The sequence below is a fragment of the Nematolebias whitei genome, chromosome 8 (genome assembly GCF_014905685.2).
Source record: "Nematolebias whitei isolate Nwh7 chromosome 8, NemWhi1, whole genome shotgun sequence".
In the NCBI taxonomy this organism is placed as follows: Eukaryota; Metazoa; Chordata; class Actinopteri; order Cyprinodontiformes; family Rivulidae; genus Nematolebias; species Nematolebias whitei.
In genome coordinates this window covers 26,784,675-26,799,101 of record NC_056505.1, presented here as the reverse complement: position 1 = coordinate 26,799,101, position 14,427 = coordinate 26,784,675, and the positions used below count along the sequence as shown (strand labels likewise).

Below are 14,427 nucleotides of genomic sequence, written 5' to 3'. Positions count from 1 at the left end.
TATATATATATTTTTGTTTCATGCATCATTGTATTGCTGAGGCCCACAAAAGTTTTCTTTCTTTCATTTTTCTTTCTTTCTTTTATTTACATTTCCCCTTTGTTGTAATAAATCACAGTGCAAACTGTAAAAAGTCATTTTAATGAGATAAAATCCATTTAAAGCAGAACGTTTTGAGTGCGAGTCATTATAAGAAAATAAAACAACCAAACATTTTATCTCTGAGGAGAATAGAAGACGTTTCAAGTCTAGATCTCTATACAGCCACCAAATTTTTTGTTGATCATAAAGATGATCACTTGATGAAAAATGCGTTTGTACATGGAGGTCAGTGTTAGACGGCAAACAAATGCTTGTGTGTGTTTGTGAAAGAGGCAGACAGAGAGGGACAGACGACCCTCCGAGGGAGGAAATGGTGGGCAGAGCCATGTCTTTCAGCGCTGCACTAACGAGGCTCGCGACACGCAGACTGGAAACTGAAGTATTGTTCTCCCGCCGCTCCAGTCAACAAATCCCACCAGCTCCTGACACACAGAGACACACGGAGACTCAGAGTTAGACGCACAACATTGTAACAGATCTACGAGGCCACACACTGACACACACCAGGGAGTTAAAACACTCTCTTTGTTTTCATTCTAGTGTTTAGTTTTTATTTACTTCTTACTTCCAGAGCTAAAACTCGTGTCTCCATTCGTTAAAACTGTTATAAAATGCTGCGTCTCATAAATTCTGGCACATTTCAAGAACTTGGCTGTCCCCTCCAAGACAATACTTTGGTCTGAGGCCAGAAGGTTTTTTCTGCTACGTTATTATAAACTGCCTCCTGCCTATAATCCAAATATGGGAGAAACTGGGCCAAAACGCAAACCCCTGATCTTTTCACAATATCCCATCCATACCACACGTTGTAATTGTGTACCTTTTTTTAAATATTTTTTTTTGCTGCAAGTCATTTTTTAAAATCAGTTGCTCCACGTTTGCCCTCACCCCCACATCCCAAAAAAATCCACCCTCATCTTTTGGAATATGGATGGTGTGGTTAAGAGTGGCTGGAGGGTTTACACTGCATGAGGCAGAGTGGTCCAAAACAGCAAGGACAGTCAATCTTTGTGGAAACAAACGAAAACAATAAAAAGGCCAGAAAATCCCCCGAGGTCTTCCACACCACTAAGCCACAGTGATTAAAGATGTAGACACAATGCAGCTTTAACTTCTGTAAGGAAATGGTCCTCTGTGACAAACCTGACAGGAACAGAAATATTTCAAGCTGCAGGGACATTCATCTTTTTGATAGCTGTACATTGTCTAATCAGATGTAACCCAACTATTTCCACCTGGTAAAGACGTCTGGTGCAGGTTTAAGTTGTTTAATTCATCGATGGGATGTGAAGACGCAAGATCATCAGTAGCAGTTAAAGAAAATACAATTTTTTTTATTTTAAAAGAGCTTTTCATTGAACAGAACACTAAAATTTTGGATATGACTAATATTTGTATTTTATAAATTCATTACTAAACTTTTCTATTTCAGTGTACAACAATGAAAATAAAATGTTATGTTCTTTCTAGAGGAAATACAAAGTAGACTTGAGTGACATGTCACTATATATTTAGTTATTAGTTAGTTTAAAGACTTTTTTCAACATCATGAACGTCTGCAAACCTTGATGGTTTTAATAGCCAGACAGAGCTTGAGATATTTTATTAATTTTTTTGTAATTATTGCTCACTACCAAAAATATGAGGCGATAATGTTTTATGCTTGTTTCTCTGCGTGAGTGTGTTCATTTGTTAATATTTGTGTGCAAATGATCTCGTGAACTAATGGGCGTATTTTAATGAAACGTTCAGAGTATTCACTGGATGTACAAATTACTACAGAGACTTGAATATGATAATGGAATTACAGGAATGGCTCTAAACGGGTTTAAATCATATCTATCTGATAGATTCCAATTTGTAAATGCAAATAATGAATCCTCATCATACACCAAAGTTAGTCATGGAGTTCATCAAGGTTCAATGCTTGGACCAATACTCTTTACCTCATGCTCATATTAGGTAAAGTTATTAAACAGCATGGGATACATTTTCATTGTTATGCTGATGATACACTGTTATTTTGTCCATGAAATCCAATGAATCCATCAGCTACTTAGTCTACAAGCATGTCTTAAAGACATAAAAACCTGGATGTCTAAATTTTCTGCTTTTGAATACAGACAAGACTGAGGTTTTAGTTTTTGGAACTGAGAATTTTAGGAATAATTTTTCAGTCTTTCTCCCTCCTTGGATGGCATTAATTTGTCCTCCAGCTCTAATGTTAAAAATCTTGGAGTCATTTTTGATCATGTCTTTTATCCTTCACATTAAAAACGTTACTAGAACAGCCTTCTTCCACCTGTGTAATCTCGCTAAAATTAGAAACATCTTATCTAAAAATGATGCAGAAAAACTGGTTCATGCATTTGTCACGTCTAGACTGGACTATTGCAATGGTTTATTATCTGGGTGTCCAAATACTTCTTTAAAACATCTTCAGTTGATCCAGAATGCTGCTGCCAGAGACTTAACTGGAGTTAATAGGAGAGATTATGTCTCTTCAGTTGTAGCTTCTCTCCACTGGCTCCTTGTCAAATCAGAATTGAATTCAAAATTTTACTTCTAACCTACAAACCAACATTTTTCAGTCAGGTCATCTTGACAGTTTATTTATTTTTTTTTTTGTGCTGAAACGTTTCGCCTTTGATCCGGAAGGCTTCATCAGTCAAGGAATACACAACAAAACTGATTCTTCCCCCAACAGCTTACTCCAAAGTCTCAGTTTCTGCCATTGTGTATCTGTTTCTACCAAACCCAGCCGGTACAAGCAGATGGCCGCTTGTCCTGAGCCTGGTTCTGATAAAGGTTTCTTCCTCATCAGGGAGTTTTTTCTTTCCACTGTCGCCTTCATGCTTGCTCAAGATGAGAGTTCTGTGATGGAGTTAAACTCAAAGCAGTCTGCTCCTCAGATAAAAAGTGTTAACTTCTTATTTTATATATGAATGTTTCTGTTCAATGCCCTGAGATAACTTCTGTTGTGACTAATTGGCGCTATATAAATAAACTGAATTGAATTGAATTTTACCAAATATTAACTCACAATTTTGGTGTGTCCGTACATCACCTCCAACACTATGAGTGCTACACATTGAGCTAAACTTTAGCAGACAGCTTTGGTTTAATGATCGACATCTACACTGTTGCTCTGTTAGCCAGTTATCTTGTCAATCACTGGACAGAGTTTAAAGGAACTTCAGAAGGTAATCTTTGGATGTGCTTTACAACTGAGTAACGTTTGGAGTGAACCCATTTCAAAATGGCTGCCACAGCTAATTGATCTTAGCAAACTTACAACATCTAATTTGTTTTCCCGTGAACCTTTAGTGTTATAGCAGTCTAAATCTGCTGAGTTTTGTTCTTCTGTCTTAATTGTTGATGACATCGACTCCAGCTGATAAATAAATGTAGAAAACTTGACCAACTTAATGTTCTGCAAATTCCAACATGCAAATGTTCCTTACTCACCACCACCATCATCATCATCATCATCCCTGCATATGACAGGTTAATTTTCTATTTTTCTGTTTCCAGGGATCTTAAGCACAACCTCATCAGCACCATCATGCCCGGAGCTTTCCAAGGCCTGCCTGAGCTTCGGAAACTGTAAGTGGGTAATAGCACGTTTCACAGCCCTGTTGGATCCAGAGCAACAAACACAGACAGCTTGGCTTTAAATGTTTGGTAAAAGATAGTTTGTTTACAGTTGCTCATAAGATTAACAGTAGCCGAGTCAAACCAACATATACACTATTCTGGCAGCTCGCAGCAGATGTTCCGCATTATGTTGAGCTATTACTTCGACCATAAAAACTCCATTTGCTAAATGTCTCTGCGGATGCTCGCTGCAGCCCTATAGCGTGTCATCTCTGTCACCTCGGAGAGGAATTAAGGGCCTCTTAACATGTCTCTGAAAGTGACAGCGCGACCTTATGCAGCCGCTCGCTCCTCGGATTTCTGGACACTGGTGTTTGGTTGTGGAGTGGGTCGAAAGTGTTTGTCTGAGCTGCACCGTGTGACTCCTCATCCCTCCTCCCCTCCTACTTGTATTTTCCCTGCAAGGTCTGGGGCTTCTCAAAACAAACAGGGGGAGATAAACACATGCTCTGGACAGCTCTCTGCTGGGTAGTGTCAGAGGTGCAACAGAGCAGATCCCTCTCTGGCTGCAGCTATACATCACTCTCAGGGTGGACTGGAGAACAGGGGCCCTGCTTTACCCCGCTGATGATAAACCTCCACTGGGGTACTGTGGGGTCCTGATAAGGGAAAGTGCTTGAGACTGTTATCATGTTTTTTTTTTAATGCAAACTAAATGATTTAGAAAGGACTTTGTTTGCATTTATTAATCAAATGTCTTTAAGAAAAGGGCCCAAGAGGGAAAACAAACATAAAACGGCTTTCAACGTTAGCCTGTTTGTTGTTCGGATGATTTAATATTAGATTTGACATCACTAACACACAGTGGGTGAGTCAATACATAACGATTTGTTGCTGAGGAGCTATTAATTTGAAAAGAGCTAACACATTCCTTTGTTTTTTCGCACGTTTAGCGACCTCTCCAACAACCGCATCGGCTGTCTGACGGCAGACATGTTCCAGGGGCTCACCAATCTCACCAAGCTGTAAGACGCAGATTGACTGGACGCATTAAAACGTTGCACTCCTTGACTTGTTGAGCATCCGAGAAAAATCGTTCATGACTAATTTGTGTTTTGTTAGGAACCTCTCTGGTAACATCATATCCACCCTGGAACCAGGAGTTTTTGAGGAGCTGCCGTCTCTCAAACTAGTGTAAGTACTAAACCTGCTGGTAGTAGTACATACAAGTACACTGTTGCAGTGTAAAGATCTATAACTGCATGAACAATAAATTTTGCAGACAACGACAGCATTTCTTATTTGTTAATTATTATTTTGTCAGAACTTATACTGAAAAAAATCATTTAAATATCAGCACAACGCTGCCATTTTTATGCCAGACATCATCTTATGGAAATGATGGAGTTAGTCATTTTAGTTGAACCATAAAAATAACATTATGTGTAATATTTATGCATTCAATAAGCCGTTGGAGTACTGTATGTATTAAGAATGACTCTTACCCACTGACACACCACAGTTGAGCTCATTGTCTGAAAAATTGAGAGTTATAGCTATTTTTGTGTTTGCTAAAAAGTTATTTAGTTATAGATGTACTTTAAACGATTACTTTCTGAAGGTTTTGCTAAAATTCAAGCACCGTCTTGTGAGATATTTTGCTAACAGACAGATAAATGCACACATATACACTTAAGACACACACACAAAGCAAAATCACTGTAATGCCACTTTAATTGGTGATATGTGACTTATCTGTGCTGCTGATTACCCATGCTGCTGATGTCATGCTGCTGATTATCTCATGCTGCTGTATTCATTCATACCAATCTGCTCAGCACACACTCGTGTTCAGGCTGCTGCTTATTACACTGTACTATTTACATTATTAGTGACTAGCATATATCTTAGATTTAGTGTACCGTTTAGCGTTCATTTAGCGTATATCTTAGTTTATATCTTAGATATTGTTTCTTTTTGAACTTTTTTCTTCTAATTTTGCTATTTTTGGATGTAACTGGGACCCTGAGTACACAATTTTGTTCCACCTCATGCACCAAATGGGAATAACATTATAAAAATACTTGAACTTGAAACATTCATGCGATTGCCCACTTTATATAAAAGCATTCAATAATTGTTTGGATACCAGATTACAATTTGTAGCCAATAATAAATAACAACTAAACCACTGAAGTTGAATGTATAGTATCTTGGCCATGTTTGTAAAAAAAAAAAATCTGCTGTTTTTATTCAAAACGGCACCTGTATATTATCATTAGATAAACAGGAAAGTCAGTTTATTTTTGGATTAAAACAAAAAATAAGGTACTGTATATGCAACAAGACCTTGATTACCAGTAACTTTCATTATGAGCAGCAGAAGCACAAAGTTAAAATTGAGTTAGACTGAACCTGAGCTCTTTTGTACACATTATTTTTTTAATCTTCTACAGGAACTTCAACTCAGACGTTCTGTCCTGTGACTGTGGGCTGCGCTGGGTGTCGAGCTTCTTTCGCAGCAGTTCAGCACGTTTGGGAGATGAAACCTTGTGTGCCTATCCCAGGAGCCTGAGGGGGAAGCCCCTGCGCGCCCTGAGGGAGAGCCAGCTAAGCTGTGGTAAGCCTGGGTACAGTACAGCACACCAGTGAGGCTGACACGTTATTTCACAGAGAATTGCTCTGTGAGTGGCAGTCACTTAAGAAATCTCTGCTGCTGAGCTGTTCACAAATTGATGCAGTCTGCATCCAATCTGTTTTAGAACTAATAACAGCTTCTGTGAAAACATACTGAGGCTGGATATGGAGCGAGAGCAGGAGAAATAATTTTATGTAAGAGCCATGTCTGCATCTTTTCCCACCATGCTGCTCAGACGGTCCAGTGGAGCTGCACACCCTGTCCCTGCTGCCGTCCCAGCGTCAGGTGGTCTTCAGCGGTGACCGACTGCCTTTCCACTGCACTGCTTCTTTAGTGGACAAGACCACCAGCTTACACTGGCGACACAATGGGCAAATGGTGACCTCTGACCCTGGAGCTGGAGTTCAACTGGAGAACAGTGTGGTGCATGACTGCACCTTCATCACCAGGTGCAGTAAATGGAGCTTCTCTTATTTTGCTTTGACTTTCATTCACATTTCTTCACTACGTGCAGCCAACTGGAAATGTGTAGAAATGATTTTTTTGTTGTTGTTGGTCAGTATCTGGTGGTAATGTGTTCAATTGTATCTTCTTTCAGTGAACTCATCTTATTCAACGTCCATGTGGAGGCCAGCGGTGAGTGGGAGTGTGTGGTCACCACTGGGCGGGGCAACATCTCTCGCTCCGTGGAAATAGTAGTTCTGGAGAACAGCGCTACCTTCTGTCCAGAAGATAAAGTCATCAACAACCGAGGAGAGTTCAGGTTGGTTACAGTGACATCATTTTTATATACAGTATGTCAAACTAAAGCATCGTGCAAAAGTCTTAAGCCATTTTGCTTCCTACAAGAAGGACCTTGTTGCAGTCTTTAAAAACAATCTTGAGCAAAAAATTTCAAGGCTTTTTAAAACTGTTATAAATCTTAAACACTGCACAATGTGCTCTCATGGTCAAGCGCAAGAACTGGACTGAAATCAGTTTAAAACAGCAACTGAAAGTTCAAAGAAAATTTTGGAAAGACGTTCAGAAACACTAGAGATTTATAAATTAATACCACTTTTGCAGATTACATGACACTCTGGCTCTTTGAAAGCAAAATGGTGGAATCAAACATTTGCAGAGAACTGTGAAATGCACCAGTTAATTCAGGGTTCTGCGTTCCACTGAATGCTTATTTTTATTCCACAGGTGGCCTAGAACTCTGGCAGGCATCACCTCTCATCAGTACTGCCTACAGCTGCGTTACCCCTCCCTGACTATGGAAGGGGAAACGGAGCAGAAAAAGGCCTCTCGACACTGTGACCGCTCTGGAAAGTGGCAGGAAGGTGACTACTCAGACTGTCACTACACCAACGGAATCACTCGTGTCCTGCATACCTTCATTCTGGTCAGTGCAGCTGTCTGTTCATGGATCCAGTTGAGAATCGTGACATGACATCATTCATTCTCACCATACTTTCCCTTTGCATTTTAGAGACCCATCAATGCGTCCAATGCTGTCACAGTGGCCGACAAGGTGCGATCATACACCCTGGAGACCACAGGTTTCACTGACTCTGTAGATGTGCTGTATGTGGCGCAGATCATGGAAAAGTTGATGGAATATGTCCGGCAACTGCGAGAGGTGAGAAAGATTCCACTCGTTGGATAACAACCTGTTCAGGTTTGAAGATCTTTGGGATACAAATTTCTGTGTGTGCTTGTTCCAGTTGTCGGAGATGATGGTTGAGATGGGCAGTAACCTGATGGAGGTGGATGACCAGATCCTTGCTGTTGCACAGAGAGAAAAGAGAGCGTGTAGCTCCATCGTCTACTCTCTGGAGACGCTGGCCTGGCCTCAGCTGCATAGTCACGCCCAAGACTTCTCCATGGTAAGGAGGCGTATATCAATCTTTATCTTTTGCATTTTTTACATTTGTTTCTTTTTGCGTTCAGTTACATACAATTTAGTTACCGTAATTTCCAGACTATTGAGCGCAGCCAAACATAAGCCGCGCCTACTATATTAAAAATAAATAAATGATTTTGTACTTATACGTATAGGCTGCACTTGTCAATAAGCCGCAGGTGTCCATGTTGTAGCATGAGATATTTTCACAGAAAGATTTTTAAAGCTTTTAATTAACTATGTACTGGTAACATACACAAGTACATATAGTAAGTTTTTTCTTAACAGTGACACGACAGGTAAAACACCACAGGTAAAAAAGAGAAGAAAACAAGAAAATACAGTAGCCTACCAGGAAGTCACTGATCGCTACCGTCAACAAAAATCTCCAAAGTGACCTGTTTGATAATTTCATTGTTCAGATTTTTTATTTTATTTATGCAGGTAGTCTCATTGAGTCATGAGGACCCACCCCACAAGAGAGACGTGTATTGGGCATCTCTGTGAGTGCCTGGGTGTAAGGAGGCTAAATATTTTGGTGGCATGAAGCTCATTAGCCCGTAAAAAACAAAATCCATAAATTAGCCGCAGCATTGTATAAGCTGCAGTGTTCAATGCCTGTGAAAAAAAATAGCTGCTTATAGTCTGGAAATTACGGTAATTGCAATAGCAAAAAAGGATTTTGGATTTTGCCTGTGTGATAAAATAAATCAAAATATGAACTCTACAGATTTCCTCTCTGATTGACATGATATGTTTGATTAAATCCCAATACCTGAATCTGTTTCTTCCCATTTTAAACTGATTTGTGCAGGCGTCTAAGAACATTGTGATGGAGGCCCACCTAATTCGAACAGCTCACTTCACCGGTATGACCTGCACCGCATATCATCGTCGTGAGGTTTCGGTGGATCGGCCGGGAGTGGAGATGTTAGAATCTGTCAATGAACAACAACTTTATTTCCGCTGCAGCACCGGCTCCCATAACACCTCCCTCAACAACTTTTCCCTGAAGGTGAACAAACAAATAGAAGCTTTAGAATAGAAGCCAGTTCAATCTAATTTGCCTGATTTTATTTCATTAAGTATAAAATTGTTTTTTGTTTTTTTTTCTTTCTCCAGAACTCTGTTGCTCTGGCCTCAGTCACTCTTCCAGCGACTCTGTTTCCTCCTGACGCTGCTGCCGACTGTAAGCTGCAGTTTGTAGCTTTCCGAACGGGAAGCTTTTTTCCTCTGTTGCCAAACTCGAGCAACTCATTTGAGCACTCCCACAAACGAAGCGTCAACACTCCTGTCATCTTTGCAGGCCTCGGTAAAAGCAACAGAAAAACACTCACTTTACTCCATTTACCTTCATAATTTCTGCTTTGCTTATTGAAAGAAAATCTGCTCAAATGCAATGTGGTCTGCTTGTATGTAAACTTTCATGTTAACTTTTTTTTTGTAAGAGTTTATGAAAATCAAGCATTGTGTTTTTAAAAAGACTGCAACACAGAGTGATACGTTTGTTTTTTATTCTAAAAGACATGATTTAAATGAGATATTTAGGCAACATATGAACACACTACTGCTTGTGAAGTCATTGCTTTTTCTTGGCAAAGTTTGCGATCAGTTTAATTCTTTTAACTTGTATGAAAAGTGTCTTTTTTGAGTCTTCAAGTTGTTTTTTTTGTTTTGTTTGCACTCATACTCCCATGTAATACACGTCTTATTGTGTATTTGATTACCATGTCACTTTATTTTTGCCTCACTGTTTTAAAGGTTTTAGTCAAAGCATGCATCTGAGATAAGATAGACTGTGTCGTGCATTTTAAATCAATTTATCAAAATATATAAACGAATACAAACACATCATATTTCAGCTTTACATGACAAGAAATCACAGTGTTATTTTTTTTTGTCATTGTGTGACAGATGGGTGTAGTATGTGGAACTACTCTGAGCCCATCTGGGTGTCCCTGCGTCACCTGTCCCCTGGTACGGACGCCTTGGCAGCCCAGTGGAGCCTGAGGGGCCCGGAGAAGCATGGAGCCTGGAGTCAGGAGGGCTGTCAGCTTGTCCACAGTGACAGCAGCACCTCCACAATGCGCTGCTCTGTCCTCAGCAACTACGCCGTTCTGCAGGTAAATGAAGCGAAGATGTTTGACAGTTCATTCAGGATCACCACAACTAAAAAAGACCTTTATCTGGTCTGTGTCTTTCTTTTCTTCTCAGGAAGTGCCAGATTTCCTCAACTCGGGCTCGATCCCTGTGAGAGTGCTCCATCCTGTGGTCTACGCCTGCACTGCAGCACTCCTGCTCTGCCTCTTCACCATCATCATCACTCACATCCTACATCACAGGTACCGAAGCGTTACGCGCAGCGCACCGCAGCTACGGCGCACTCTTCGCTGCTTCTTCTCATTCGTTGTCTCTCTCACAGTTCGATTCACATATCAAGAAAATGTTGGCACACCTTGTTGAATACCTGCTTCCACATCGCCATGACAACAGCAATTTATGCAGGAGGCATAAGCTTGGCCAGCTACCCTCTAGTCTGCCAAGCAGTAAGTTTTAATTTTGGAAACAAGTGTGCACATGTATGTGTTTTGAACTCGTGAGCTTCACGTGTAATGTACCTCCGACACGTGACAGGTGGGCATTGCTCTGCACTACTCCTCGCTGTCGGCACTTCTGTGGATCGGAGTCAGTGCCAGGGTCATCTACAAAGAGGCTGTGTGGAGAATGCCTCGACAGACAGAGGGAGAGTCTCCTGTTCCACCCACTCAGCGACCTATGCTCAGGTCAGTGAGCTTGCCTCCTTGCATCTTCACCCCCTTCCTTCACCATGAGATTATTGTTTGCTGTCAGTTTGGTTTATGTTTTTTAGACTGTTGCAATTCTTGAGCACGGCCACCCAAACTGTGCACTGTTGAGGATGGACTTTGTGAGCAAAAATCAAAGCCCCTCTGTTTTCAGAAAACCTGACAGGGTGGGGGGTACATAACTGTATGCAGCTGTAAGCCCAAAATGTTATGTGACTAGATGAATGCAGCGCTGGGCAGATGAAGAATGCGTGACACCAACAATAGAGAAGCAGTGAGCGGTGTCATAAATATGAGCAGGGTGATTCAAGGGGTCTCTCACCCACAAGTTTTCTTCTGTTCGTCAACTGCTTTCCTCCAGTCTGTGATCTAAAAACTGTGACTTTTACATCATGCCTTTGACCTCATTGGGTCTCCAGTCAGTTCTTTGTTGCTCACCCGACTACATGGGGTCATAGCTGTAAAAAACAAAAAAAACATTGACGTCTTGGTTCTATGCTGACCCCTGCAAAGCAGCAGGTCACAGTTCTGTTAGATTACAATCAGTGATAAAAAACCTCAACAAAAAAAAAATACATTTTAAACACTGTGCATGATAAAAGTCAAAGGTCAAACTGCTTCCTATTAAATAAATATTTAGTTCGATGTTAGATCTAAGGCTTTGATGTGTTTTTCTGTCCTTTCAGGTTTTATTTAATAGCTGATGGAGTTCCTCTTATCATTTGTGGAATCACTGCAGCTGTCAATGTGACCAACTATGGAGACAACGGTCCTTAGTAAGTGAATCATGTTTTACCATTAAACTATTTGGTTCTTGACTTCGTGTTGTTTTGTTTGGTGCTGAAGTGAATTATTTTATATCAGACGCACAAAGCTGTCCTTGTTCGACTCACTCTTCTTCCATTCCTCTGCCTCTTGCAGCTGCTGGCTGGTCTGGTGCTCCAGTCCTGGGTCTTTCTTTGTCCCTGCTGGTTTAGTGGTGCTGGTGACCTGGATTTATTTCCTGTGCACTGTGTTTCGCCTGAGGCATCGCGTGACCAAAGAATGCACAGGAACCAGCTTGTCCTCTCCTGGGACTGAGGCCCGTCCTGCATTGGCAGGAAGCACCAGCCTGCTCTCCACTGACTCAGTCGGGGGACCTGTAACCCCAGTTGCGCCTCCAGAGGATCAGTATTCTCTGAAGACACAATTCTCTGTTCTGGTAGCCACCCACTTCCTGTTTGTGGCTCTGTGGTGTTGTGGGGCCGTGGCAGTGTGGCTAACAGGCCACACTAGCTTGTTGTTCAGCTGTCTCTATGGTGTAGTTGCCACAGTTGTAGGGGTGTTTCTAGTGGTGCACCACTGTTTCCGTCGTCTTGATGTGCAGGCGTCATGGCTGGCTTGTTGCCCAGGCTATCGCCGCTCCCATCCAGTGTCTACCTACGCACACACCTGCACTACGGGAAGTGGAGTGCACACCTCTGAACAGGGATCTCAGCTCTACATTAGCTGCCACCCCCCCATTGACTCGCACAACTCCTCATCGGCCAGGTCATCATCCACACCGAGTGGGATCAGCAGTGTTGGACCTGGGCCTTGCAAACTCACCAACTTGTTGCAGGTGGCACAGGACAATCCAAGCAACACCTCACGTGCCCCTACAGGCAACAACACAAGCACCAGCACTGACAACATCACCAAACCTACAAATAATATTCCGCCTATTATTAACTCTTCAGCCCCAGTGCATCCCCAGAGAAGAAAAATAAGTAGCAGAACTAAACAAGGGAACGGTCAGTATTATCATCGGGGTGAGGGCAGAGGCCACTATCGTCTCAAAGCTTTGAGGACTGCTGGAGGCGGCGGCAGTCTTGGAGCTTTAGGGCCCACAGGCTCAGAGAACCTCTATTCATCAAATGCTGTTTTCAAGCAAGCCACGAGTGAGAATGACAGCATCCACCATAGCCTCTCAGAGAACCATGCCAGTCTGTTGACAAATGGGAAGCGCGTGGGGGAGTCCGCAGCCACCAGCCCCTCTGAGGGGAGTGATGGGGGCAGCAGCGGGAGCCGCAAACCCTTCCCTCTGCCTCCTTCTGCTGCAAGCAGAGTGGCCATGCACTGTGCTCAGAGACGATGCTCCAGCAGAGACAACTTGAAAATGGCAGCATCTGCAGAGCAAGAGACAAAGCGCTGCTCCTATCCTTTGAACAGTGTCACCACCACTGTGCCAGGGGCCGCTGCCCCAAACGGCACCCTGAAAACCTCTGTGCTCGAGCTGGACCAGGACATGAGCAGCACAGACCAATCCCAAAGCTCTGTTGGAATGAAGACTGGTTTGTGGAAAAGTGAAACCACAGTGTAAGCTACAGATGAATATCTATGCATGACCTTAATGAAATAAAAGGACTGGTTTGTGTTTTAATGGTCTCTTAATAATTGTGTAATTTAAGATATAATGTCATGAAGGCATCCAGGACCCTAAACTGGTACACTTGCCTCTGTTGTGCTGTAAGTTTGCTGTGAAGTAATTTTGCCATTTTCAATCAGATATGCATTTATTTTAATCACTTTACAAAGTAATGTACCAAACATTTTTGAGGTTGGCATATAATGATGCATTTGGGTGTCTAATGAAAGCTTTATTGTTTTAGCTGTAATTTGTCTATGCGTATCAACTATAGCATGAAATGGAACGTAAGATCCATTTGCAAAATACAGCTTTACGTATTTAACCTGAGGGCGGCCTTTCATCCTTGTATTTGCTTCAAGTGATTGTCTGAGCTCATGTATGCACTTATATGTTTGCTGTCTCTCTGTGCCTGTTTCTGTGTGTGTGTGTATGTATGTGTATGTGTGTGTGTTTGTGTGCGTGCGTGCGTTCGTGCACACACAACAAAGGAAGACTTGCATAAGTGTGGCTGTACAAAATTTCAAAGTGAATTAAAATCACTATGTAAGACTTTTGATTCTGGAAGATTTTCTCTTTTTTTTCTAGCAGTACTTGCCAACCTCAGTAAAATGAAGAAAATAGGAGTAAAAATATTGGGATTTCACTTCCAATAAGTACTTTTTTTTTTCTACACGTGAATGACTGCCACCTCCTGGATAGCAGAAAAAAACTTCAGTAATTTTCATGGATTAAAAACCTTTCAGAGAAAATTAAACAGTATTATATGAAAAGCAAGAACTTCTCCAAGAAGTACCAACAACAGATGTTTGTGTATACCAGAAAACTTTTGAATCAGTATGAACAGACCTACGAAGACCAAAGATTTACTTCTGTTTTCATTCTGTTTGAATTGCAATTTAGGAAATTCCACAAACAGGAAATAACTTATTTCAACAACACATTGTCATAAGGTTTTCCATTGTTCATTGGGTCACACACTAGATGTTGTCAGTGTCTGGTGTTTCAATAT

The 14,427-nt window shown here is 41.5% G+C and overlaps 1 protein-coding gene across 1 annotated transcript in view; it reads left to right on the top strand.

Annotated features, from left to right (window-relative positions):
* adgra2 (adhesion G protein-coupled receptor A2) overlaps positions 1-13,747 on the top strand; it is a 46,305-nt gene extending 32,558 nt beyond the window's left edge. Inside the window, exons 3-19 of the mRNA XM_037681116.1 lie at positions 3,637-3,708; positions 4,653-4,724; positions 4,822-4,893; positions 6,156-6,319; positions 6,573-6,786; positions 6,936-7,100; positions 7,526-7,724; positions 7,812-7,961; positions 8,047-8,208; positions 9,040-9,240; positions 9,348-9,537; positions 10,140-10,348; positions 10,440-10,567; positions 10,648-10,771; positions 10,860-11,008; positions 11,716-11,805; positions 11,951-13,747. Coding sequence (XP_037537044.1) covers positions 3,637-3,708; positions 4,653-4,724; positions 4,822-4,893; positions 6,156-6,319; positions 6,573-6,786; positions 6,936-7,100; positions 7,526-7,724; positions 7,812-7,961; positions 8,047-8,208; positions 9,040-9,240; positions 9,348-9,537; positions 10,140-10,348; positions 10,440-10,567; positions 10,648-10,771; positions 10,860-11,008; positions 11,716-11,805; positions 11,951-13,370 — 3,781 coding nt within the window. The 3' untranslated portion in view covers positions 13,371-13,747. The remainder of the gene's footprint in view (positions 1-3,636; positions 3,709-4,652; positions 4,725-4,821; positions 4,894-6,155; positions 6,320-6,572; positions 6,787-6,935; positions 7,101-7,525; positions 7,725-7,811; positions 7,962-8,046; positions 8,209-9,039; positions 9,241-9,347; positions 9,538-10,139; positions 10,349-10,439; positions 10,568-10,647; positions 10,772-10,859; positions 11,009-11,715; positions 11,806-11,950) is intronic.
* The last annotated feature ends 680 nt before the right edge of the window (positions 13,748-14,427 follow it).